A 27,153-nucleotide genomic window follows, 5' to 3' on the forward strand; every position below is an offset into this window, starting at 1 on the left:
CTCCCAGTCCAAGCATCTGTGTTCCTAGCCCTACTGCTGAATGAGAGAATAATGGTTGCAGGCATGACACTTACAAACTGGCTTTTCCTTTTTTCTTCCTTTTTTTACATCCCTCCCTTGTCCAGAGCTGATAACTCAGGGCTTAGACTGCAGACAGTGCCACAGCCCACTGGAGCTGCAGTCTCCCTGCATCACTTCTCTGTAGCCTAGAGAGAAAGGCTTGCCTAGATGAAAGAAAGGCTGCAGCTGTGAGTTTCCATTCATTTACTAGGGGAAAAAAGGGCAAAATTTGGCGTTCTACAGCACTATGGTGTATAAGAGTTTATTTTTAAAAGTGGCTGTAATATACTTGTGAAAAACATTAAATGCTTTCAATGATTTTTAAGTGTGGGTAGAGAGCTAGGAGCCTCTGTAAAGCTGAATGTTTGTTTAGCTTTGTGAAAGGAAGGTGAGCTAAAACAATGTATCAAACTTTTCTTGATCTTTAGCAAGAATAAGCAACAGCATTTGTTTAGCAATCTAGTGGTTAACAAAAACTTCCTCCTGCCTGGTTTATTTCAGTTGCTGCAATGTGCTCTAGAGCAAGTGATGCATTTGATTATAAATCCCCAAATCCATTGAAGGACCTCTCAAAGCATAGAGCTGAAGTTGGCTGAGGCTGCCTGGAAGTGCTGCTGGCTTTCCCAAAGGTTTTCCTTGACAGGACCCCAGGATGGCTCTGGCAGGTATATCACAGCCTCTGCACAGCACTCCCCTGACCTCACTGCTCCTCACACACACATCTTCCTGAGCTCCTTGCAGCACCATGGTCTAGGGGGTCTGCAAATACTGTATTTCAAGTAAAAGTTCCTTGGATTTTGGATTATTGCTGTAGCATTATCTTGTAGAATGACTTCAGGTACTGCTGGTTTTCAGGAAGTCAGTGTGTATGTTTATGATTTGGTTGTTGATTCTTTTTGACAACACCAACTCCAGATCTCTTCCATGGATGTTCTGGATTCACCTTCTAGCTCTGCACTCAGGACTTCCAGATGGGTCTGTCTTTCCACAGTAAGGGGCACAGCCAGAGCCATTTACAGGAACTGTTGTTGATAAGACTCATTACCAGTCCAAAGCACAGAATCATTTTGTAAATATAGACCTATTTGAAACAGATTTGTATAATATTCTTAGATACAAATTCTTTTGCTGATTTGCAGCAGGCTTATGTAGCGTGTGGAATTCTGGATTTTAAAGACAAATCTGGTGTTATTAAAAAAGGCTTTATTTTTTAAAAAAATGGTCCTTGGCCTTTTAAAGGTGTATGGACTTCTGGTGTCCATAATTTACTGAGTAAATGAAGCATGTATCATTGTAAACTTAGAGCAGAAATTGCATAAAAATGCACAGACCAACTATAGAAACCTTTAGGGCCAGGGTTAATCACTGACATTTTCAAAATCAGGTGCTGACCAGTGATAGGATCTAAAAATTCCAAATACCAAACAAGTTCTGACTTCACTGTATTAGAGTAAAAAGACATCTTTCAAGAACTCAGTGATTTTGCAGAGGGTTAGAGTTTATTTTTACTCTAGCAGTCATATACTGCAGTAGCAAATGGTAGGAGGTTCTGGCATGCATGACCTGGTTCAGCTGGGTAGCACTATTGATTTGTTTTTGCAGCGCCTCTGCTTTAGTTAATTGTAACTTTGTTTTCTGATCCTTGATTAGCTCAGTGGTAAGTTGTCATTACAGCATTCAACTCCCTAAGGACATGATCTATAAGGCAGACTTTTCCAGTGGAGGGTCATGATTCAGCCAGTTTACACATAATTTAAACAGCAGTTGGCCTAATACCCTGAAGTGGAATTTGAGGTACTTGTAGTCCAAGAGTGTAATGCCATAAATTACTGTTTGTGTAAAGCACTCTTTAGAGACCTGCAGGAGGGGCCAGTGGGACATGGAATGCCCCTTGTGTTCCTTTTTCAGCAGGCAAGTGAAGTTAAAATCTGAAGGAGGGTTAAGAAAGCAGTTCCACTTAGAGCAAAACTGCTATTTAACGTTTCATTGGGAAAGCTTTGTTTCATCAGAGTTGCCTTAATATTTGTTTGCCTGGATTCTGTATTTGGATTTGTTTTAATGCCCATTGCAATAATAATGGGCAGAATAGAAATGTCTTCAAGTGGTTAGATTAAGCTAATGAACTCTGAATTTTGCACATACTGGTGTTCTGCATTTTGTAGAAGTTCAGTGCAGAGCTGCAGTTTAAACAATTTTTAAGATACAGGGAACTTGTCTCTGCTATAGCATCTAAATGGCTTTGTCAAGCAGAGCTGATGTCTCACAATGCCTCTAGAGGCAGCAAATTGAGCATAAATGAGTTGAATTCGTGTCTTTTCTGACTATTTTGGCACAACCTGTCTGTGGGCTGAAGTGTGACTGTCCCTGTATCTAAGAAGAGATCGTTATTTCCTGAAAGATTTCTGATGTACTCAGAGACTGGGATTTCCAGTTCAGTACCACAGCACATGGCAGGGTGGAAGGTGGCAGAGACAGTCCTGCTGCTCTTCTGCTTTCCACTGTTTATTGTCAGACCTTACTTTTTGTAGTGTGTGATTGGAGAAAACTTCAACACAGTCTTTTGCAGGGCTTTTTGCTTTTTTCCCTACATATTTTCCTTACAGGAACTGTTCGTGCCAGTGCAGAAAGGCAGTACGAGTAGGAGCAAATGTTTGGACAGAAGGCAGCGAGGAGCACAATTGCTCCAAGAGTGTAATAAATCAAATGCAAAACTATTCCTGTGACTAATGATAGAGCAACATCAGATCTGCAGTGTTTGAATGGCTGGGTTGCTGCAAAATGCTTTTCAGCCTCTGAGGTGGTGACTAACCTTAAGTGCATTAGCAAAGTTTTAAAAAAAACCCAAAAGCTGCCATCTAGGTTGTTGCCTTTTTTTAAGTAGCTGAACTTTAATGTGATTGAGTCAAAACTGTACAAAACCTTCTCTCTCACAGGGTGATAACAAAAATGTTGGGTTGTGGTTGAATATGGTTTTCTCCCAGAGAGGGGTTGGGAACTGGAACAGGCCCACCAGGGAACAGCACCAAACCTGAGTTTAAGTGGTTTTGGACAATTATCTCAGACACACAGTGAAATTCTTGGGGCTCTTCCATGCAGGGCTAGAAGTTGGACTAAATGATCCCTGTAGGTCTCTTCCAACTCAGGAAAAACATGAAGTAGTATGTTTTAATAGGCAATATTAAGCATGTAAAACTAGTAAGTATATACATGCAAAAGATATCTTTCCCTTAAAGCACTTAAGAATTTTGTAGGGAATGGGAATGGTGTTCTGAGTATGAGCAAGACATATGAAGATGGTATTCAGGTAGGTGGGCAGAGTTATTTACACAGTCTGGATTCTGAAAATCTTTCCTATAGATGTTTTAGCCTACAAAAACAGTACTAAAATTCAGTCTTAACTGCAAGGTGTTTGCATGACTGGATTTTGGTTTTCTGCTCTTGTTGTGTGTGTTTGATTTTCTTGATTCAAAAAAGGATTCTGCTTATAGGGGAGAGGAGTTCCAGTGCATAAAAATCTGTGTGCTCCATCCTGTTCACCATGATGTGCTTGTGTAAAGCTCTGTATCTCTGCTTTGCTGTGTGTGCTGAGCTGTCCCTATCCCTGCTGTCTGTCTGCTGCTGGATCTCTGCCTCCCCAACTGCCAGACTGGTCTTAGCACTGCTTTGTCTTGGTTCCTTTATTGCCTGTGGTGTGGGCAAGGAGCCAGGCAAGGCTGCAGCCAAATGATTCAGAATGTAAAATGTCTTCCAGGTCTGCTTCAGTGCTCTACCTTGAGCTTCTTGCAGTCACCTTTCCTACAGGCATCCTGCCGTTTGGGAGAGTCACTCCTTTTCACAGGGCCATTAAACTTCTGAAAGTTTGCAGGGGGTGAAGATTCTGCCATATCTCTAATTCATTTCTTCCTTATAGGCAATTATCTTTTTGTTTAAACCTGCATCTAGGCTGCATTATGCTTATTTTTTGTTCAGCATTAGGCTTTAGCATCTCTTAAAGTTGAGCAGTTATATAATTTTAAAACATTTTTATATTTTTATCTCCAACGTTTTGGTGTATTATTAAAATAAATTTGTGCATTGCAGTGCCTTTTGGCATAATATGTAAGGTCAAAATATAAGTATACCCTTTAGTTTAAGGTACATTTGAGATGCAATTCTAGCTGCTTTATCCCTTTTAACTTAAATAACCATAAGAGCAGAGGCCTCTGCTATGGAGGAAAGGGCTTCATCAATATCTAGATGTGCTCTGTCATTCAGAAGTGTCAGCAGCCAGGGAATCTCCGTGCTGCAGTTGATAAAGCTTTTGGATGCGCTGCTGCATCTTTACAATTTGCTGTAATCAAGCAGAATGGCCCAGTTGATGTTATGCAGGTCACAAGGAATGAAATGATGTCCCAGCCATGTCCATTTCCAGGTGGAGATAAGTGTGTCTGAAGTGTTTGCCAAAAAAGGTTGTCAATAGCCTGAATACAGGTAATCAGTGACTGAAAAAGCTAACAAACAAAAATCTGATGGATTTTGTTCCTTTGTTTGTCTTTCTTCCCAGCTGCCCTCCCCAAAACACAAATGTTGTTGGTGGGGTGTTTGGAAGGAATCCCACCCTGTGCCTGTTCAGCGCTTGCTTGGGTTAATTCCATCCTGCTGTTGGTGCTGCTCCTCAAAAATACTTGTTTTGTTCTTTGCTCATTAGAAATACTGAGTGGCTTGCACTTTGCTGCATTTATAGAGCTGTACTTTCTCCAGGAGTGTACAGATGAATCAAATTAGGAGAGGCCACCTCAAACAGGTTTGTGAGACAGCTCTGTAGTGCTTTGTAGTGGAGGTGTAGACAGAGGAGTTTCACAGCCGCCCTCTACCTAACCCTCAATCTGGTTTTTAACTGCAACTCTCTTCCATATTTCTGAGTCATGGCCAAGCCAATCCACCTGTGGTCAGCAGCTCAGTGGCTGTGCATTGCAGGTGTTATTTATAAGGTAATTTTTTTTTGTCTGATACTGGTTAAATGATACGTGAAATTGAGAAATTAATTCTCAACTTTCAAATGCAACCTGTTGCCACTTTTTATTTTCACTTATAGGGAAATGATGGGAACATTAACATTTTGGTCTGTTAAAAACCCCCTTAAATTAAAAGATACCAGACCTTCATACCCAAGTAAGTCATGTTTCAGTGATGCAGAATAACAGAAAATAAAGGCTTGCTGTGTTACATTTTTTTTTTTACATTAGGACATTTTTTGGAAAAAATATTGAAGTGTCTCTCTGAAGTTTGTCACACCTACATAATAAGACAATTTTGAGAAAAAAATATTAAAAAAGCAGGAACTTGAAGACTTAACAGTATTTAAAATTAAATTTTTAGCTTCTGCTGTGAGGTTCATGGCTCTGTGGTGGCAAGTAGAGATTCTGTCACAGGCTCTCTTCCTCATTCTGCCTGCATCTCTTGCATTTTGAGCAGGTTTTATTTTCCTGGGTGAATTTAATGCTTTTTGCAGAGTTGCTGCTCTGACAGTACCTCTCTGGCGTGTCCATTATCATGTGCTTGCTCTGCCATAGTGGACATTAATATGCAAGAGCCTTTAAAAAGCATTTGTGGCAGAGTGCTCCTGCAGCTCTGGCAGCAGTGTCAGCAGCTCGGGTGAGGTGACAGCCCGAGGGGTGGCTGTTCTGTGACAGAGCTCTCTGCCACCTTTAAATAACTGCCATGGCTCGATGCTTTTGCAATTTTCCCTCGCTAAGGCACTGTGTGTTTGAATTGCCATTCACCCAGTGTTCCAACAGATCCCTGAGCAAGTGTTGATCTAAAACTGCCAGTCTTAAAACTCCATTTATTCCTCCCTTCTGCTGAGGAGTTAAAAGTTAAAACATGCCTCTGAATATTCTTCTGCACCTCTTGATTGTTCTGCTTTGTGGGTGTTCACTCAAAACACAGAGTGTGTTTCCAGCTGTTGGCTTCCCTGTACCCAATACACGCTGGTAAATCTGGTCTCTCCAGTGTTCCATCCTTGAGCGCTAAATGGTGTCAGAAATGTCTTCTCCTGAACATCAGTCTGTGTCTCTGCCCTCCCATCTCTAAAATGAAAGGGAGCTATGAAGGTGGCAGGTCTTTATTATGTGATTAAAGAAGGTGTTAATACTGTGATAATCGCAGCTCTATGGATATTTAAGAACTGATAGCTAAGCCAGGTGATTTTCTAGTAAGTCAATTGCTATTCACCCTACAGAAATGATTTACTGCAGTTTAGAGAATTTCTGTTAATCAGATAAACCATCTTAATTGCAGTGATAATGGCTTACTGACAAGTACAAGGTAAAACATGGAATTTTAACCTTGAGTCAAAGTGGCAATTAGTTACATAGTTAAAGGCAAGTCTATAATTTTTATTTCTCTGCTTTGGAGAGTGGATCTCATTGCTTGTAAAAATATCCCTAAATGATAACGTGATGAGACTGACTTTTTATTTGCCAATAACACCAGACTCTTTTGTTGTACACCTTGGAGTGCGCTCAGTCGTCCTTTGTGCTCAGATTTCGATGCTGCTGGGTAGATATCTTTTTACCAGCAGAAAAGCACCTTATTAACTCTTGCTGATGAAGATGCGCAGATCTCTGGCTAGCAGTCTATTTAATAAAGATAGTTCTCAAAATTAACTTTTCTGACAAGGGGAGATAGCAGTGTCTGCCAGCAACATTGCATTTATCACCAAGGAAATTCTATAGGATTTGGTTACTGACTTTTTGAGCCTTCAGAAGGTACCAATTTGAAATGATCACAATACAGAGAAGTAAAAACAAGTATCAAAGGATGATTCTTTGTGTGAGTTGAAAAATCATTTTGACTTGGAGATGAAAAGTGCAGATCTGCTAATGCAATGAAATATTAATTGATGATTTTGATCAGCATATTGTAAGGAGTACTCGCGAAACAGGCAGATCAATAGATGTAAATGTCACAAGTGAGTTGTTCATTACCCTGAGCAAAACAAACATTTGTTTTCATGTGAATGAATATTCAGTGCTGGAAACCTTGGACGTAGTGCTGGAATACAGCTGTGTACAAAAAAGAGGCCCAAACCGCCCTATTCAAAGTGAGCTGTGAGAGTTGAAGGTGATATGTAGGTGAGAATTCAGGGCAGAACTGTGTATCTCATAAAAAGTAACCTAAGAGAGGATACCCAGCTAACTTTTACTAGATTTTCCATGTGTTTGCTCCCTTTTGCCTTAGCCAAAAAAAGCAGAAAAGAAAACTTTCAAAGGCACCATCCTTTTGCCAGGAAGCTTTGTAACAGGGCAAGCCTCTACTTGGATCATGTATTCAGACCAATCTGCAAGGTCTTTATCTTGCTAATATTTTGAATAGTCCAGTGGCTGGCAAGATAGTGACTTAATATCATAAAATAGAGATAAAACCACAATTAATCCAAAGTTACACAATAGTCACAAATAGGTGAAGAAAGTGGAATAGTAAATGTATGCTTGTTTCCTAAAGCAGATAATTGAGCAGATTTAAAGGTATGGTGGTGAATTGCTCCTCCTTTTATTTCAGGCATTTAGAGGAAAAGCTCTTGGTTTTAAATTTCTTAGATGAAAAATAAGAGTATTATTTGTCCAGGACCTTGCATGAGTGAACTATCCCCTGTTCATAGAGCAACAGCAGGGAATATGAGCTGTCCTCAATATCAAACAGATTAATTTCAGTTTGGATGGTCAGCTAAGACCATTTGAAAGATGGAATACCTATTTCTGTCAAGGAAGGCATAGCATGTCACAGTTGTAAACAAAGTGAAGTAAAAGGAGCAGAGGTTTGGCAGCGAGATGGGGAATTTCCATCCACAAATACCCTGTAGTCCCTCATGGCTCCAGTACTCCCAGCTTCCAACATTGCTCCCTCTTCAGATTCTTTTCAGTTTATCAAGGCATGGATTTTCACATGTAATTTTCTCTAGCTTAAGTAATGCTTTCTGCTTTCAGTTTGCAAGGAAACTGCTATTAGTCACTTTTATTTTAATATCTCCCCACCCACCCACACACATGTTTTTTTCTCTATATTTAGAAATTTGTGTTGCAGTTTACCTTGTTCTTTACACTGAAGTTTCTATCTTCAAGAAATAAGGTTTTTCTCAGGTGATCTCGATGCTACTGTTCTTTGGCTGTGTCCCTTTTCTTGTTCTAAAAGCAGAGTCCAAGATGTAAGAATTCAGTAGCAGTCCTTTCTGTCCACCTGCAGGAGACAGAGGAGAGTGCACATCTGTGTATGTGCCTATATAGGTAAAGCAATTTCCAAAGAAGAAGGAGCTTTACTTGAGTTTTCTTGCATATGTTTTCTGTTAAAATAGAATGGGTTTTAGACAAGTGTGGGAAAGGAAACTATAGCTAAAGATTTGATGTGTTTGAGCAGAATATTTATAACACTGGCCTGTAATGACTATTCCCTGTTTAAGAAATCCTCATATGTTTCTGCATTTCTCATTATTATCTTTGTGCTCATTTTTTACAAAAAAAATATTGCAACTGCAGTAGAAGTAAGACTGTTTAGGATGGTAATTTCACACAAGCTTAGTTTTTTTCAGTACTCCTAGCTATTTCTTTTCAAATTAACTGTGAAACACATAAATACCAGTAGAAATGCACAGCTTGCTCTCTTGAATTGTCATTATTTGACTGTAAAACAACATTAGAGCAGTATTGGAAAAGCAGTATTGACACAGTATCTGTGAAGTTGTGTTTGTATACAAATCCAAAACATCAAGTAATTTAATTTTCTTTGGTGACTTCTAGTAGTACTTGCATGTGATTGTCCTGGAAGTAGCTTAAGGAATCTGAACTGTTACTGTTGATTCATAAATTCAGCAATGCCAGTGTATGTTGTTGGGGAAGGAGTAGGGGAGATGACCCTGTGGTTTGGTGTAATTTTGGGATACAGGCTGAAGTTTCACAGTGATGCTTTTGTTTCATCAGCTGATTGCTGGGTTTGGCTTTTGAAAAAAGCATTTTCTCAAGTGCATGAGTGCACTTTGTGATCTGTGATTTCCCCCTCAAACAGAGAGTTGATAACTGTGTAGGAGAAGATTCTGTCTGGCTTGTGTGTTACTGGGGTATCATGAAGGAGTCAGAGGAGCTGTGCTGTAAATTCAGGAGCACAGCTTTTAGCCCTGAGCTGTTCTTCCCAAGGACATCAGCCAGCTCTGGGTGCTCAGGTGCCTTGTGCCAGCTGGTAGGGACAGATGTTAAAGATGTTCAAGATCTATGAACAGAGTTTAAGTTCAGTTAGCCTGCAGTCTTCACCTGCACAAACAGATTTGAGAATCTCACTCAAAAGGCATTGATACACTGAATTCATACAGCGAGTTCTTGAACCTTGGTAGTGAAGCTTAAGTTTATTAGAGGACTGAGCTGCTGCAAAACTGTCATAGTTTTGCCTCAGTGTTTGCAAATCTAGTCACTGTACCCAGAGCCATAGACCAGACTTGATATCTCAGAGCTGTTAAAAAAAAAAAGGGGGAATGAAATGCCTGGCACAGGCATTTAAGCTATTCAGTATGAAACTCTGGCATGGGTCCATTTCCATTTTTTGAAACATTGTACTTCCAAACTTTGACGTTTGGTGTTTTCTGATTTTTTATTTTGTGTGTGTGTGGTGTTTTGGGGTTATTTTTCTCTTTTCTGCCTGTGTTCCAACTTCTCCCAGGTTTCAAGAGGGTAACTTAAACATTTTCTTTCTTTGACAACATAAGAGGTTTTAGTGCCTACTTTTCACATCCCTCTTCTTTTGCATCCAGTCATCAAGCTATGGACTCTGCCACAGAATGTGATGTTAGCAGGTGCCTAAATTACCTCCCAACACTCAGGAGGATGCTTCTCTCAGGAGGATTTTTCTCTCTCTCCTCTGGTTCTGGAGGTTCAGCCCAGACTGATGCCTGCCTGGGGACAGAGCTGCTGTGTGTCATGGTTTAATATGCTTGTGAAGGGTGGGACAAGGCAGTCTTTCATTACCAAATATTGAAGTTGCCTCACTGAGGGTTTTAAACCATGTGAAGCTGAACAAACTGTGAACATGACTTGCAGCACGTTTCCACCACATGGATGTTACCTGGAGCAGGGACTGGAACTGTCCCAGTCCCAGCAGCCAGTACCATTCTGTGTGTGATGTGACCAGTGTTTCAGTATAAACCTCATGGTCTCTCATGTTCTTAAAAACTTACATCTTCTCCTTATCCTAACTGTAATAGAAGATACAGCTAGAACTTGCTAGTTTAGAAACTCTGTTATGTATTAGTCTGGATTTCAGTATTTTCCACCAAATTACTCTAGGATGGATTACTTGCCAAAATCTTGAAATAAGATTAGTGATAGGGTGCAAAACCTGAATGTTTCTCCTGAATAGACACTGTAATGAACTATTTGAATATACACTGGATCTGAAAGACAGAGGTGAGGAGGTTAATTTGTCATAAATATGATTTTAGTTCCCACGCTTTTGTGCACTTGCATATCTTTGCTTTTAACTTCATACCACCACCTTACCAAAATGGTTGGGCTCTTCAGACTGTATTCAGATAACCTAAAGTAATGTAATGTGATAAATCCGAAAACCCAATATAATAATCTTGTTTTTCAAGATACTCTCTCTGAGATTCATTTAGTACAAGTGAGAAAGCGAATTTTGCCAACTTTCCTCAATTTTGAAAACTGTTGAAATCACTTAATAAAGCCCATCTGATCTGTATAAATGAAACTTAATACTGTCCTTGAGGCTAACCAGTTCAAGTGAGGAATCTGAATGCATTAATATTAATGAGGAATCTATTGATTTTAATAGTAAGAGATTGTGTTCAGTTTCACGGATTTTAATTCTTTGTGAAGTGAATGACACTTCTTAAACTCTCGTTAAGCGAATGCCATTGTTTCAGAAGTATGTAATATGTTCATAAATTGATTATGAGAAACTAAATTATTAGGAATTTTTATGATAGTGATATTTTTTTATCATGTAGCCTTTAGCACTGGAGCTGAATGCTGGTAGGAATTGGACTGTAAGGGACAAGAAAGCCAGCATTTATAGCCTGCATAGCAGTTCTTTATGCTTAGAGTTTATACAGAGTTCTGGTTCCCCTTTGAGGGACAGCTGTGGGACAAGGGACCCCAAATTAAATTACAGAAGTATGGACTTGAAGTCCAGCAGATGCATTAGATTTAAATAATAACATACAGTATGCCTCATTTCTGTAAGAGGATGATCTCAGCTGATTTTGTATCAATCTTTTACTTTAAAAAAACATACCTGAATAAAAATAAAAGCCCCAAACCTTTTGCAATTAGAAGCAAAAACCCAAACTCATTTCAGTGACTTAGGAAACTATTTGGAATGTCGTAGTTCAGATCCCTTGAGGAAAAGGTGATTATATTTTTCATTTTGCATTTATAAATAGGAATGAGCCTGTTGAGAGGACTGTAGCAAAGAAAATATCTAGTGTGAGCTGTACAGGAGTAACAAAAATACAGGAGCATGTGTGGAGAGATGAAGACACATCTCATTCTTCTCTTGCAGGTTGTTGCCTGGTACCTACCCAGAATTTTCTTGGTTGCTTTTGTCTAAACAGACATCTGGGGCTTTCTCTTCATCTTAATCATCTTTGGAACATCAGTAATCAGCTTTTGAACTTCAATTAAGGTTAATGCACATTGAGGAGAGCACATGAAGTGGTCTCCTGGGACCTGTTGAACATATGTGCACAATGGTTTGTCTGATGCACTTTTCAGGATTGGCCAAGAATACTTTGGTAGAGGAGAAAAATGATGTCTTTAGTTAAAGTCTTGTGCCTCTATAACAGATCTGCTAAATATGATGAGTTTTTACTCCAAGTGGATCTAAACCTATTTCTGTAATTGGTGTGCTTTGTTTGGAGATTTACCTTCAGAATACATAATGAGCCTTTTGGTCTCTGCCTTTTCTGTCAGCAGCACTTTTTACAATGTGATTATGAAAATGCAGTGAATGCAGTAAATATAACTGGAAAAAAAATCAGAAGGTTAACAAAAATTTGTTGCTGTTTTGAGACCTGAAAGTTTCAAATACATTCCCTCCCCCTTAAAAAAAATGAGAGGGTTTGAAAATCATCTGCCAGTAATTAAATAAATAAGTTATCCAGATTGCTGTAGAGCAGTAAGCTCTTATAGAAGAGAAACGGTGATGCCAGCATGGAAGTAACCATACTCTGTGTCAGGGAATACCTTTATTTGACTGTATCTATCCATTCAAGCCAGGACTGTGTGTGAAATTCTGAAAAATTACTCCTCCTGTGAGTCAAAAGCTCAGGTGCCCAGTAATCCTTTCCACCAGAACTGGGTTATTTTTAAGAGCTGTTCTGTGTTTACCTGTCTGTGGTAGACCCCAGTGATGAACTCTGTTGCTGTTAAAAACAGAGCACTCACAAAGCTCCCCAGGTGCTCAATCATCCATCTGAAAGTAGTGGGACAGGCAGAAATCTTGTTCTGATTCCGTCTAGCTGATCAAATGGCTAATGGGATGTGAAATACAGAATACTCTTGTCTGCAAGATGTTTGCCATCTGTCTGTCCTCTGGGATCAGATGAAGGTGTCTGAGCTCTTTGGGAGAGAAAAAAAACACATAAAGCCTTTCGGCTGGCTCTGAGCATCTGACATTTGTAAGTTCTTCTACAGTGCAGTAAAAATGTGAAATCCTTCACATTTGACTCACTGGTGCTTGTGGACTGCAGGAAAAAGAAAGCTCCTCTCTTATATCTTGTTATGGTTATTTAGTCATAATGAACCAAATAATAGAAAATAGAAATAATAGAACTGGTTTCTGCAGAAAAGGGTGCTCTTGTGTTTGCAATGACTCTTGTTGTTTGGACAGTATAAACTTCAGTTGGTTCAATGAGTCATGTAATCCGCTAATATGTATCAACATAATTAAGCATAATTAAAAAATTATTGTTTACCAGTAAATACGCTGAGAAGTGCAATATTTTCTAAAATTACATTGTTCCTAATGCTTTAAAGACATCTAGAGAGCTATTTTTGTGGAACAAATATATTTTCTATTTGTCTGGGGTTTTTAAAGGTCATTCCATTATCAGCTTGTCTGAGGATTTATTGGTGCTTGCAACAATTATAAACACATTTTCTTCATAGTTCTCTTTCAATACTGAAGTTTATTCTTGCTATACTTATTGATGTTGGTATTTCTTCTTGCTGTAAAACAAAAGTTAGTGATCACCTTGCTTAAGGAATTGTTTTTGCTGTCAGCTGAGTGATTTCCCCTTGTTGCCTGTTTACTCATCTTTATTTTCATTTTTTTCCTATTGAAAGGAACAGATTGTTTTAAAAAATGGAAGAGTAAAAAATCACCTAGAAAAGTTTTGTGAAAACTACTATGAAATGCATGAGTTTCATATAGATTTTCTCTTCCTGGCCTCTCTTTGATATTGATATTTATAGCAAAACACTACTGTCTCCTTGTCCTTGGTTTGTGCAAATACTTTTTGGCAGATCTGCTGCATGAGAAATGCTTTACCTGCAGTCTGAAAGACTCCTTGCTGTGGGCTGGAAAGTACTTGCCACAACAGTACTAGGCTTGTACTGCTTGAGAGAGGGGAAGAAAAAGGGAATATGTGCGACTCTTGTACCCTCCTGGTGGTTTCAGGAGCTTGGGAGAGCACGGTGATCTCAGTCAGACCACAGGAAGGTCTTCAGCCTCCACACTGGGGTGTTCCTGCCCATTCCACTCACAGAAGGACAATCAGTGTGTTGGAAGGTGAGCTCTTTTCTAGGGCTGTGGCTTCCAGCTGTTTTGGTGTTTGTCCAGAGCATTTCTGTCTTCCCTTCACTCGCACCCAGTGAGCCCCAGTGACACCTCTGGGCACTGCACTCACACACTGCAGGCTCCAGGGCCAGCAGAGCTGTTTGGGCTCTGTGCCCTTGGGAATTCTGTCATCTCAACAGCAGTGCCTGCTTTGGTGATGGGAAGATGTGAATTTCAGATAGAAGACCAGCTCTTTTCCAGTCTGCCCTGCCCCATCCTCTGCAAAGTTGAAGAACTGCAATAAGTAATTTTGTGTTTCTGCAGATTCACCTTCGGGAGGAATGTATGGCTGCCACTTGGCTCTGGCTAATTAATGTCTTTGGAAATGCGGGGATGAGTAAAACTTTGAAAGTAAAGTTTTCTGGTGACTGAATGTTTTCCTTTATACTCCATTTGTACTTCTGTGAATTGTAAAGCACAAGTGTAGGCCAAGAACTTCAGTTGACAGAAAGATTTTCAATTTTGGTGAAACCGATAGAGCTGTGTCATTTTTAAGATATTTTTCCTGCAAGTTTTTGTAGTGCTAAATTCTATTTACATGCTCTTGTAGTTTACAGCCCTACAGGTTGTCCTATTATTGTTTATAAATATAAAGGGCATATGTGTTTTCATAACAATGATTGAAATTGCTTGCTGCTCTCCTAGCATGACAGTGCAAGTTTGGGTCTGCACCAAAATATGTTCATTGATGTGTCATTTCTTAATGATTTTACTGTTTCAGAGGAAAAAGGATTGTGGCAAGTTCATGTTTTAGTTACCTTCGTACAAAAGGAAGGGAAAGTGCCTCCTGGTGTTAAGATGTTTCCTTTGGTTTGTGTATTACTCAATGCAGTCTTGTATTATGGTAATTTTTTTTTCGTCTGTTATGCCCCATGTTATATTAGGGCAATATTTTCATGGAGTTTTTGGTCTAAATCAGAAAAATACTTACAAAGCTGGTATTATATTCCAGTTTCTCATCTTTCCTTCAAATAACTTTATAAGCCTAAGTTTCATTTCAAGTCAATGAATCACACATTCCTGTGTGCTGCAGCCCTTACAAAACAGGCTTTTAAGACATTTTGTGCTTCATTCTTTAAGGAATGTTACCCAGTGTGCTTTAAAGGCTGGGATCTGGGAGGGGGAAGAGTCTGAATCTTCATGTCTTCTGAAGCTAAATCAGCCTTTGTAAGGAAACTGTGTGTGTGTGCAAGGGAAGGGACAGATTGAATTCTATTTTTTATTACAGGGAGTGGATGGGTACAAGTTGGACTTTTTAGGGAGGTTTTGTTGTCATTATTTGTAGAAGGAAAAAGAGGCATAAAATCCAAGACTAAGACCAGGTAATTGTTATAGCCCATGCCATTCCAAGGTACTGACTGGGGAGGAAACCCCAAATAAGTCCTCAGGAATATTTCTAAGAGGAAATAAGAGACAAAGGAGATGAGTTACAGTCACAGCTTGTTTTTTCCCCTTCTTAAGTGTGTTCTCTTGGCTTGTCTGAGACAGCTCTAAATTTAGAAAAGACATCAAACCCCAGCACTCTGAAGGAGTCCGCAGGCGTGTGGAGACGCCTGTGTGAAAGTTTTTGTGTTGTTTGAGCAGGCAGGGAGGGCTGCAGCCCTTGTGCTGGTAGCTGGAAGGCTGCCACTCCACTTCATTGTTCACTGCCTCTGCTGCATTAGGCAGATGAGACAGACACCAACGTGACTGTCAGTGTTAAAAAGTAATTACTCAGTAATCTCAGCTTCAGATCGTGCCACCCTTGCACTCCCCAGTCCAAACGCCTGCCAACACCAAGGCCACTTGTTTCCCCTTGCCATTCTGCACTTTCCTCCTTGCTGTGACAGGACCTCCCTTGGTGAAAACCAAGGGGTTAATGACAGTGAAGAAAAAAGGAGAGGGTTGTTTGCTTTCTCTGTGACTGCTTTAAGTTGGATATGACAGCTTAAACACCCACCTGCCCAGGACATATGCCCATGTTGGTGTTCAGACCGTGGGTGTCATGTCTTCTGCTCAGGATTTTGTCTGTCATCAGAATATTTTAGTGTAATGAAATATTTTCTAAGCCTTTTCTCTCTTTTTTCTTTTTTGTTTCTTTTATCTCTGTCCTGGAGGAAACAACCTGATATTAACCAAATTTTCTCCAGTTTGTACCTGTCAGAAGTCTTCACAATTTTTCAGTTAACAGCTTTGTGGAATCCCATGCAGGTTTTGTTTCCCAGGAGGGTTTGGTTTCTGGACAAAGCTGAAGAAAACCCTTTGGAGTAAGGTGGAGAAACATTCTTTACCTAGGTGTGTCTTCCTGAGTGATGAGTAATGGAATGGCTTGGTCCACATTCCTATTCCCTAATGCCTCTGATTGTTACAACTGCTTTACCCTTGCAAGTCAAGTGGTTTATAGGCAGGACTCTACCCTTGTCCACAGGGCTCCCTACACCAGACTGGGATTCTTTGACTTGCCCTCCTTTTGGCTCCTTACAGGCTTTTAACAGACTGGTCTGTTCCAGTGGTTTGGTGTGCTGAGATTTGTCAGAAACTCGACAGTTTCCTGCCAAAAACCCTATCTTCCATTACCATTGCTTGCTCCTAAGAGTTTTGTTCTTTGTCATTGGAATATCTGGATATTCCAATGACAAAGGATATGTCTAAACATAACTTTGCTTTTCTGATTGAAAACTTCCCAGTGCTGTGTGTGACAGTCTGATAACCACCCTTGTGCCCCAAGCCCCACTGAGGAGATTGAAATGAACCTGATGTTGTTTGGCTTGGTCTTTTGTTAATAGCAAAATTTTATGGAGCGTTTAATCAACTGCTTTTACAGCATCTGAGGGGTTGATGATGATGTTCATATCAGAGTTTGAGGGAATTGTAAATGCAGTTACATGTAGCTAGTTCTGTTTCCCTATTCAATAACGTTTTCTGTGTGAAGTGGAAGAACACTGATTAAGTGTTTTGATATTGTATGGTGCCTAAACCACATCTGTATTTTGTTCTGCTGATGTTTTGTTGGAATTGAAATTAAGAACCTAGTTTTGGCAATACTGGCCATTTTTAGCTAAGTAGTCAAAAAAATTTGGCTTTTATTAGCATGGGTCACTGATGTTAATATATCCTTGCTCACGAGGAAGAAACATTCACTTAGTTAGACTGTGTTTTAAACAAAATACTTGAATGGTGAGCTCTAGAAATGTGGCCAGCCAGCTGCCCTGTATGTGCCTGCAGAGTTTCTAATTAGAAGATGCTCTATGCAGTAACCATCTCAAATATGTTCCTTAGCAGTCTCTTGGATGACTCAGGAATACACAAAAAAAGGCATTCCAAAAAGGGCATGTTATGATCCCATCATGGAGGAGAACTCAAGTGTTTGGTCTAGTGCTGTGCAAGACAACTGCCAGAGGTATCTTAGAGGGGAAAGGAAGTTTTTTTTACTCAAAACTGAGTGGTAATTCACAAGGGTGGACACCCTGAACAAAGTAGTGCTACTGCTTATATATGCTAAGCATATCTCATAGGGTTCCTGTGTAAACCTGTAAGCCAAACACACTTGTAGTTGCTTAAAAAGCTGGAATTCTAATGTTCTTCCTTATTACTTTATGTCAACTGAGTTAATTGTCCTCACACTGGTGAAAGCCCCACACTGCCTGCCCTACCAGGAGAGCTACTCGTGCATTCTCAGCTTTTGGGGTCCCTGATGTGTGCTGGAATTCCCCCACCAATGCCACTGCCCTTTTCAGGGATGCTGCTACAACCATTCCTGGGACACCCTCATGGGTGTTTTTGGTTTCACTGCCCCCTGTGTACCCCAGCTGTTGTGTGGTGCTGAGGACAGTGAGGGCAGGGGATGGCTCTGGGGTGGGTGAGGCTTCCCCAGTCCTGCTGTTTGAGCTGCTGGGCACCAAATGTAGTCTGGGCTTTGCATCGAAATCATGGCATGGAAACTGCATGGGTAACTCCTGCCTGTGCTGATTGTCGTGCCCTCCCTTCTTAAATGCTCAGTAAATCTGTAAAACACTGGTCTGGTACCTGTGCTTTAAGGAAAAAATGGTTGGTTTTATGTCCAGTGTGCTGTGTGAGTTTAGTTAAAGAGGAATTGCCCCTCCATTTCACAGGACTCTGTGGAGAAGTCCTGCTGCATCAGTGACTAGTGGAAAATAAAACTGAGGTTTTGATATTGTGGTTTGTTGGTTTTTTGTTGTTTTTTTTTCCTAGCTGTAATCTCCCATAGGTTCCAACCTGAAAAGTATCAAATATTTACATGGAAATCTGGATTTAATTGCCTTAATTGGTATTGAACTTACTTGAAAAAGAGGGGTAAGCACCACAAGAAGCATTCATGAAATAAATTAAAAATCATCCTAAATAAATTTGTCATCTTAATGCTGACATTTGAAATACTGGCCTAAGTTTTGTTTTTGTTCCAAGCAAAAGTACTGTTCTGGTTGATTTTAAAAAATCATCTGATAGCAAAATGTTTTGATTTTCTTTTTTTACTATCCCCTCTTTTTTCTTTTCCTTTGACTGGACTGCTTGGAGAGCAGAGAAAGAGAAACTTTTTGTGATAAAATGTGAATGGGTGAAACTTTTGCTTGGAAGATCTGAACAGAATGACAAGTAGTAATGGGAATATCATTACATGTGTTTGTGAGAGTAAAAGCTCTGTAGTGCTGAATTGGATGGTGTCAAATTGCTTTGGATGTAGTGGATATTTTTATGTTGGTAAATAATAAAATTAAAAAATAGTATTGTGAATCAAAAATTAAATAAGAATTTAAGAGTGGATTTGTGTTTTTAAGGGAAGAAAATACAGATATTACTGTACAATCTGAGGACAAGGGAGGAAGGAATTAGTAACACTGATAGAAGACAATTTTATCAGTATTGAGTCCCTGAGTGAAGAAGAGTCTATATATTGTGATTTTTATTTTTTTTCCTTATGTCAAGCCCATGTGAAGAAGAAAGCCTAGCTTGAAATAATCTGACAGCCTAAATGACACAAAACAAGGCAGTGCAAATGTGAACTGAGTGTTTTTATGGAGCCAGCTTTCATTTTAAAGCTTTCTTTCCAACCTATTTGTGTGTGGTATTTGTCTTCATGTATATGTATAATGCCACCTGCTCTGTGCCTCTGAAATCTTTGGGAGAACAGATTAAAGGAGCCTTAAAATGTTTGTCTGTATGAAGCACCTCTGTGTATTTTGAACATAGATCTTCTCAATGCTGAAATTTCTTCCTCAGCAAAGCACATCCCTGCTTTCTCAGCATTACTTCAGAATTCTTAAGGTCATTTGCAGTGTCTTTCATATGAAGATAAATAGAACTTCAACTATAATAATGGAATTCTCTGTTTTCTTATGTGTGTTATTCTGCAGGTTAAAGTGGGGAGGAAAAAAACAAACCCAGAAGCATCATTGACTGGGTAGATTTTTCAACATGAATCGTGCTTTTAGCAGGAAGAAAGGTAGGTAATTGAGCTTATATTTCATGGAGACATAAATGCCCTGTAAAATTTGTTTGGAATATTAAGAATTATACAAAGACAAACTTAATCATTGCACTGAATTATCTAGATAAAAATGAGCAGCCTTCTAGAAGATGTATGGAGCAAAGCATTCTTGATTGGTACTCACAGAGCTTTCTGCATTCCAAGGCTGAAGTTGAATTTCATATATTTTTAATTGCAAGATGTGTTTACACATACACATATAGATACATAAACATAAAATACACATTCTGTTTCCTTTTTTTGCCTGCACAGACCAAAGGAGATGCTGGAGGCTTTTAGAACTTCTAAGAATCAGTGACATTTCTTTTTATATATGTATTCATTGGATTCTTATTCTTGGAGAAGCTATTTTTTTTTCAATCTGTGTTTAGTATACTTGAAATATGTCATGCAGCAGGATATTTTTAGCTGTAAGAAGCTATTCTGGATTTGTAGCAATCTGAAATGGCGTGCTTTCCAAAAGGATATCAAAGCACTAAATATTCAGAGTTATATATGTTGCTCCTCTGGCTTGCTTAGTCTCCTTTCATGAACTGCTTATGATTAAACATAAGTCTTTAGAAGGAGCATTAGTGGTGAAGCTTTTTTCACTGACAGCTTTGTTGATATTTCCCGTTTGTTTTTAAGGTAGAAAATACTCAGTAGGTCTCATTTCTTTATTTTCCATGTTTTCTTCTAAAGGTCCTTAAGTGTGGCACACACTGAGATGAAGCCCTTGCATGAATACGTAGGTGTAACCTCAGTTGGACTGAGTGTAAATATTTTGTTTACATGCAAGAGTTACTGCTTTGGTGTCAATATCAAAGCTGGAAATAAAAGGAGTCTGTGTACTTAGGCCAACATGAATTGCCAGCACCACTGCATCCTTGAGTGCCCAGTGCACTTGTTTGTTAAAGCCAGGTGAATCAAGGTGAGAGAAGCAGTCCAGAATATCAGCACGTGGCCACAAAAGGAAGAGACGCTTACAAAGGCTGCAAAATAGGATGAAAGGTCCTTTAATACCCTTACAGCAGGAGGAAATAAGCTTAAACCCATAGCCCGTGCTCTCCTTAAGCACTCATGTATTTCCTCTGGTAGATAATTGTAACATTGCTATCAACAGATAGCACCTTTCAGGTGCTTGATAGTGTTGCCAAGCTTCTTCCAGATCATTTGAGAAACCATTTCATTATTCTTTAATTGTGGTTTGATTTATCACAACTGAGAAAGAAATTAGGGGATTGTAGATTGTTTTGGCTAGGGGCCCATGTAATTATTTTCCTTTTCTTTTTTTTTCCCTAATGACTTCTGATAATGTTTGAAGCTCAGCCTGACGTGTTTCAGAAACAGACCAGTTGTGTTTTACTGGATATTTTCTCAGAGTTTGGACTTGAACCCAGAATGCTAAAATGCTCTGTCACTATTTCATATTGCCCTTGGCAGTTTCTGCATCTTGCCTTTACAATCAGGTGTGAAGTTGTATCCTCAGTTTCCTGGGATCCTTTGAGGAGTGTCAATTAACTTCTCTCGGTTTTCATTTCTTCATAGAAAAATTCTTATTAATTTCTCTCTAAGTCCTTATCTATATTTTGGAATTTCATTGTATTCAAAGACATTTGTGTTGTTGTTCAGTTCATCTCTTGTGTTGTTTTCTTAGCCCAACAAGAGAAAATTATATAAAAGCTGTCAGGCACAATGAAATGCAATTAGTGTGGATTCTAAATAATGATTCAGAACATGAGGAGACAGAGGAATTCAGTGCTGTCATCCATTTATTTTACTCATAGTAACACTCGTGACATTTCCTTTCTCATACCCTAGGGAAAAAAAAACCAAGTTTCAGTTAAGTAATTGTCAAGAATAAGTGAAAATTACATATTTCAAATTACATCTTTTTAATGCAAATTGAAGTTCAGAAGAACTTTGGCTCAATCAGTGTTCATGCATAATAACTGCATTTAAAAACAGTTTCAGTTGCTGAACTTCCTTTATAGTATTTGATTTTTCACCCCAGATCTCATAGATACAGTTTTTTCCATTTCTTGATGGATTATTTGTGGGTTTCTTCTGTCCACAAGAGTGTGGATAGTTTGAGGCCTTAACTGTTACTGCTGTTGAGGCTTAAGTGTTACTGCTGTGGCTTCCCAAGCAGTTCTTGCTAAACCCAAACCAGTTTCCAGCTGGCTGTGCTGGTAGGGTTTGTGTGAATTCCAAGTTTGCAATGCTCTGTTGCCTTGAAGCTACAAAAACAATAGCCTTAAATCCATAGGATTGTGAGAGGAATTTAAACAGATGTAGGTGATTCTTGGATAATTGCCAGAGATTGTATCTGAATTGGGCAGGTGTACAGAATAAATGTTCCCTAATGGTCCTTGTGATGATGAGGAAGCACATAGAGAAGGCACGTTGCTCATGCCATGGCTCCCCTCCTTTTGAACTGGGCAAACTGGGTGCCAGAATGGCTGGGACTGTGCTGTTCTTGCTCTGATGAGCGCTGTTCTCGTTCCATCACCTGATTCCAGCACCAGATTTTTTCTCCTAAATGTTCAGGAAATGACTTAATTTGCAGACATTGGTAGACAAGGCAAGAGAAGAAGCACTAAAAGCAAGCTTTCTTTACTTTTTCCCCCTTTTTCTTCTATTGAAGGCTGGATTGCAGCCTGCGCTTTCACAAAAAAATTGCCATGAAATGTGAGTTGCTAAGACAGAAAGTGAGCTCTTTTTAAAATTAATTCTGATTCTTTACAGGCAGAAGATAAGATGTGTGGCATGAATGTTTATGGAGAGAATCTGTTATGGGAACAGCAGCTTTTCATAAATCAGAGCAGTGCTCTTGAGAGCGCACATCTCCACTTTGAGCATTACCAGTACTTCATTTTGAGGCATATTTTTTACTACAGGTATCATATCTGCAGCCAGTACTCAGTGTAAGTTGATTTTTGAGGGGCATGGTTTGGACATGAAATAGCCACTTCAGCTGATAAGGTGTGCTGAGTGCTCTGGCCTCAAAAAAGTGGTACAGCCATTGCCTGACTCCCCAAGATTTAGTACAAACCAGAACTGGTGAGTTTGCTTCTATTTCTGCTGGAATTATTTTACTTGTCTGATAGTCATTTGGGTTGAAGGCTTAATTGATGTGCTTAAAACTCAAATTGAAAAAAATCAAGCTGTTCATCTTTCATCCTAATAGTGGCAATGAAAAATATAAGAAAATGTGAAGTTTAAGCAAACTCAGCTTTCTCTAGAAAGTACATTACACAGGTAATGATAAATAAATGAAATCTTTCAGCAGTCCAGGTTGTAATATCTGGTCTGTTAGACCCATGAGCTTGTATAACAGGGTAACAAACTGTAGGGACTAATACTGACAAAAAAGTTTCATTTCAGGTTTAAACCTGATACCAGCACTGGCTGTTTGAAGTTCCATGTTTAAATGTGGAAAAAAAACTTTCAAAGCAGCATAGCCTCTCTTGGCTTCAGTGGAGTTTGGTTGGACTAACAAATAGGTGTGTTTTGGAGAAAATTCTCAGTTGCAGAAATACTATGTGACTCTACAAACTGTACAAAAGCAAGCATTCTGTTTTCCATTCATTGATCAATGAATGCAGTAAATTACAGTGAAATGATAATTATCTTTTCTTTAAAGATCTCTTTCCTTCTCCCACAAAAACAAATTAATCAACAATATGTATGTACTTGTTTTCTTGTTATGACCAAGCTTGTGAAAATGTTTGTGTATCTATCACGTTATTGGAAGCTTGCTTTTGTGTGTGATCCAGTTTTGGGGAAGGGGTTTTGAGGAGTGTTCTTTAATTTTCATTTTCAGTTTTTCCTTTAAAATCACATGTAGTATCATTCTCACTTTGAAATGCTGTGGTGCAAAAAGTCTGTAATGCAGATGGAAGTCTGTTCAATTTGAAATATGTTTGCATTTTTCTAAATTCAATCACTCTTTTAAGTAGCTTAGGGATATTAATGTAATTCTCCTGTAAGAGATCTTTCTAAATGCTATACTGTTATGTAATTTTGTCTCATTCTTAGTATATTTGTATCTAAACTAAATTACTTACTTGTTCTTAATTTAGACTTGATTTTGTGATGAGATTTATTTGCATGAGCAAAATAGAAAACATTAACTATGGGAGTTTTGTTTTACTTATTTTAGTGAATGGAGTTGCCTTGCATAAATGAATTTGGCACATTTTACTGATCCTGCATCCTTCTATTAAAAGATGCTAGTGTAAGAACTGGTGCATATAAGTAAACAAAAAATAATACTGTTTCCTGGCTTTTGCCTCATCAGAAATGTGAGAGAAAATTACTGTTCTTTCCAGACAGAGACACATCTAAATAAGGAATGACTGTAATCCAAACCCTCTGTGAGCAAAAGATTGAAAATTTTTGAGTGGACACAAACCAGTGCTAAATATGTAGATATACATGTCCACTGAATTACAATGGCTGAAATGGGTGAGGTTGTGAAGGATTGTAGCAATTGAATTTAGTTTTTTTTCTTTATTCTGCCCAAATGGTCCTTCTTCATCCCATAAAGAATGTCAGCCTTCGTTTTCTTATCACATGAAGTTCAATATATGTGGAAATCTAAATTTTCTGGGGTTTTTTTCCATATGATAGCAGTTAATAAGGCAGATAATTGCTGCCAATTATCAGCTCCTGAGATGTAGATGGTCTTTATAATGCTAAATAGACTATATTGAAGTAATGATCTGTTTTAAAATCATGAGTTTCAGCAATGATATTTCTGTGAAATGGCTTTTTTATGGGCTTTATTTATGAAAGTGTAGACAGGTGCATTTAATGGGCAGGGGCTGACATATAAAAAACTGCAATCAAAAGTTATAGGATGCTCTTTTTATGTGAATGCACTGGCTATAGTACGATCTTTATTTTTATTATAAACATATCCTGCATTCCAGAGATGAAAAATATTTTGGTTTATATTTTATTTCTTAGTGAGAAGACAATAGGTGAAGGGCCAAAAGAATGGTGGGGATAAGTGTAGTCCTAAAGTAAATACTTTCCTCCTGTCAGAATCTATTTCACACCAGTGATTTAAACAAATGGCCTATTGTGTGCTGGACTACCACATTAAGAGTAATGATAAAAAGCATAAAGAGGATATACTCACAGAGTTTTAAAGGAATGTAAGCAGCCACAGGCTCCCCCACTATCATCTTCAGATATTCTTGTGGTTGTACTTTGTCCTTTCATAAAAGCATTCACCTTACAGAGGGGGAAAAAAAACCCCAAAAACCTACAGTTCAACAAACCAAACGTAGGTCTAAATCTCCTCTTCTGCCCGTGCTGCAAAAAAGCTGCTGCTTGATGTTTGTAGGATTTTCTTTAACAAAATGGTTTTTAGGAGCAAAGGGTGGGAGGAAAAGAGGGTGCTTTTTTGGTTTAACAAATATTTCTGTATTCAGCTGGTCTTGACACAAAAATCATTGAATAGTTTTATAACACCTCCCCAGAGAAGTCATATGTATTCCATTTACTGTTCCTTGTCTTTCTAAACATGGGATCATGTGGAAAACCAATATTCAGTGGCCAAGTCCCTTTTTTGTATTGATTTTTGACTCTGTTTTTTTGAAGTATTGTTTGTACTACTGCTCTCCTTAGGCTGTGGCAGCACCCATTCAAGTACAGCAGCAAGGAGACCTGCAGGGTTTCCACCTTCATTTGGCAATGACCAGAGATCTTCTTTTGGTGGAACAGGGCTGTGCTCAGTCTGACACTTTGTGTGTGTTTGTAAAGATCTGTATGCAGCTGGACACATATTTATGGTAGTATATTCACATTCTGAAAGCAGCAGGTTCAGCTCTAATTGTTTAGGAAAAAAAAAGGTTACAGTATGTCTTCAGAGGAGGGATACAGATGAGGAGGGTGCTCTGGAGACCTTCTCTGAAGGATTCTTGGCTCTGTGCAGCTGAGCCTGGTTTTTCTTTTCTCTCTGGTCCCATAAGAATAGGAGGATAATTGCCTGTTGCTTGTTTTATCTGCATTATCTTCAAAAGGTGTTGCAGAGCCGATCTTATCTCTTGTCTGCTGTAAGGAATATTCTAGGCAGGTTAACAGTGACATTTACAGCAATAACTTTTGTTGCTTCTCCCAAAGCTTAGGAGCTCCTTTCCAGAAGGCATATGTGGTGCTGAGCCATAGGCACAAATCCTGGGAGTCTGAAGTTTTGGCTTCTATCCTATTAAAATTTACACAGCCACAGCCTAAATACTTGGGTTACACAGGTAGACTGTGAGATTACTTGATAGGTATCTAGTTAAAGATGAAATATCTTATCCTGTGTGAAATAAATTAGGGCTGTAACAACCAGACCTTGGTAGGAATCACAATGGCTACTGGATTTCATAAGAATTTCTCCTATAAAGCTGTTGGAAAAAATGCAGAGAACATCCGAAATAGATCACTCAGGAAAACACTGTTTTGTGAAATCAAATCCTTCTGAGACATAAAAGGATGTACCTTAGGTACATGAGCAAGAGGAAGCCATAGACATGCATATTTTAGTTGCTCTCATTGGTTGCTCAAACTCCTTTCTTCTCCTTTCAGTCTGAATTTTACAGAAAGCTCCATTTAAACTTTTATATCACATTATTTCAGTGTTCTGGAATCAGAAAATTAAAATTCTATTCTAATTGTATATTGAGATTGTCATTTATGCTTCTTTTCCTTTGTTTTGATCTATTTACATAACGTTCTTTAGTAGCAAGAAATTCTTCAATAGCTTGCTATTTAAACATTTTTTTACAAGTTTAATTGATACTCCTCCAGATTTATTTATAGCAGTACTGGAATAGTTCACTGAACTATTTTTCTACAAGACTACAGAAGGGAAATATGGAGTTGGAAGTTTGATCTCTACATATATCTTAGTGAAAACTTGCAAAATGTGATCACTTAAATTATGTTATGCCAGTAATCTCTTTTTGACTTCAAATAGAAGCTTTTATCAAAGACAATGGAGCTCTTGTTGTAACTAGCAGACATACAAGGTATGGGCTAAATAGTTCAGATTTATTTTTCTTGGTTTTTTTCCCCTTTGGTTTAGGAATATAAACTAGTTACAAGTTCTTAACATCAACAATTCAAAAGTGCAAAAGCCGAGATTTGCTAATCACTGATCTGTTGCACTAATTCTTTATACTATTTTCCTTTATTGTCAGAACTTCTATATCAGCATCCGTATCTCAAAAACAGGCAGTATAAAATGTGTAGGCTATGCAGTGGATGTTACTTTTGAGGGAAATGCAAATACCAGGCTTGTTTTCATTTTGTAACTATGCCAACCCAGCATTCTGAGACACCATTCTGAAATTATAGCAATCAGCTGTTTAAAACCATTTACAAGGTCCTAAATATTAGGGAGAAGGACACAGGCAAAGCATTCTGCCAAGCTCACTCTGTTCTAGGGAGATATGGCTCTTTTCTTGGCAAAGACTAAATATGCATCCAAAGCATATCTTATGTTTGGGAAAAAAAGGAAAAAAATAACAAAAGTAATTTTTGAGTTATGTGTATTGATGGGCATTTTTCTCTGTATGTTTCTAGGGAAAGTTCTGACTCATAATTTCATTTCCTTAGTCATAGTAATCTGTTAATAACTTTAATAAATTACTGGTATCAGACACCCAGACTTTACTCAGTCATTGCTCTAGGAGGTGGCTGGAACAAATGCTGCAGCTGAACAATGCAATAATATTATAATATTTATAATATTATAAATATAATATTTATTTGATAGCAATATTTTGGTGTTACATTCTGATGAAAAC

At 38.6% G+C, this 27,153-nt stretch overlaps 1 protein-coding gene across 6 annotated transcripts in view; it reads left to right on the plus strand.

Moving 5' to 3' along the window:
- Window positions 1-27,153, plus strand: part of GULP1 (GULP PTB domain containing engulfment adaptor 1) — a 141,168-nt gene that overhangs the window by 47,538 nt on the left and 66,477 nt on the right. For 5 of the 6 annotated variants that reach the window (XM_030952279.1, XM_030952284.1, XM_030952282.1 and 2 more), the window contains one exon: window positions 19,233-19,321. In XM_030952279.1, coding sequence (XP_030808139.1) covers window positions 19,294-19,321 — 28 coding nt within the window. In that variant the 5' untranslated portion in view covers window positions 19,233-19,293. Of the gene's footprint in view, window positions 1-19,228; window positions 19,322-27,153 lie in introns of all 6 variants that reach the window. The other variant, XM_030952283.1, reaches the window with a different exon arrangement.

The sequence above is a fragment of the Camarhynchus parvulus genome, chromosome 7 (assembly GCF_901933205.1).
Source record: "Camarhynchus parvulus chromosome 7, STF_HiC, whole genome shotgun sequence".
Lineage (NCBI taxonomy): Eukaryota > Metazoa > Chordata > Aves > Passeriformes > Thraupidae > Camarhynchus > Camarhynchus parvulus.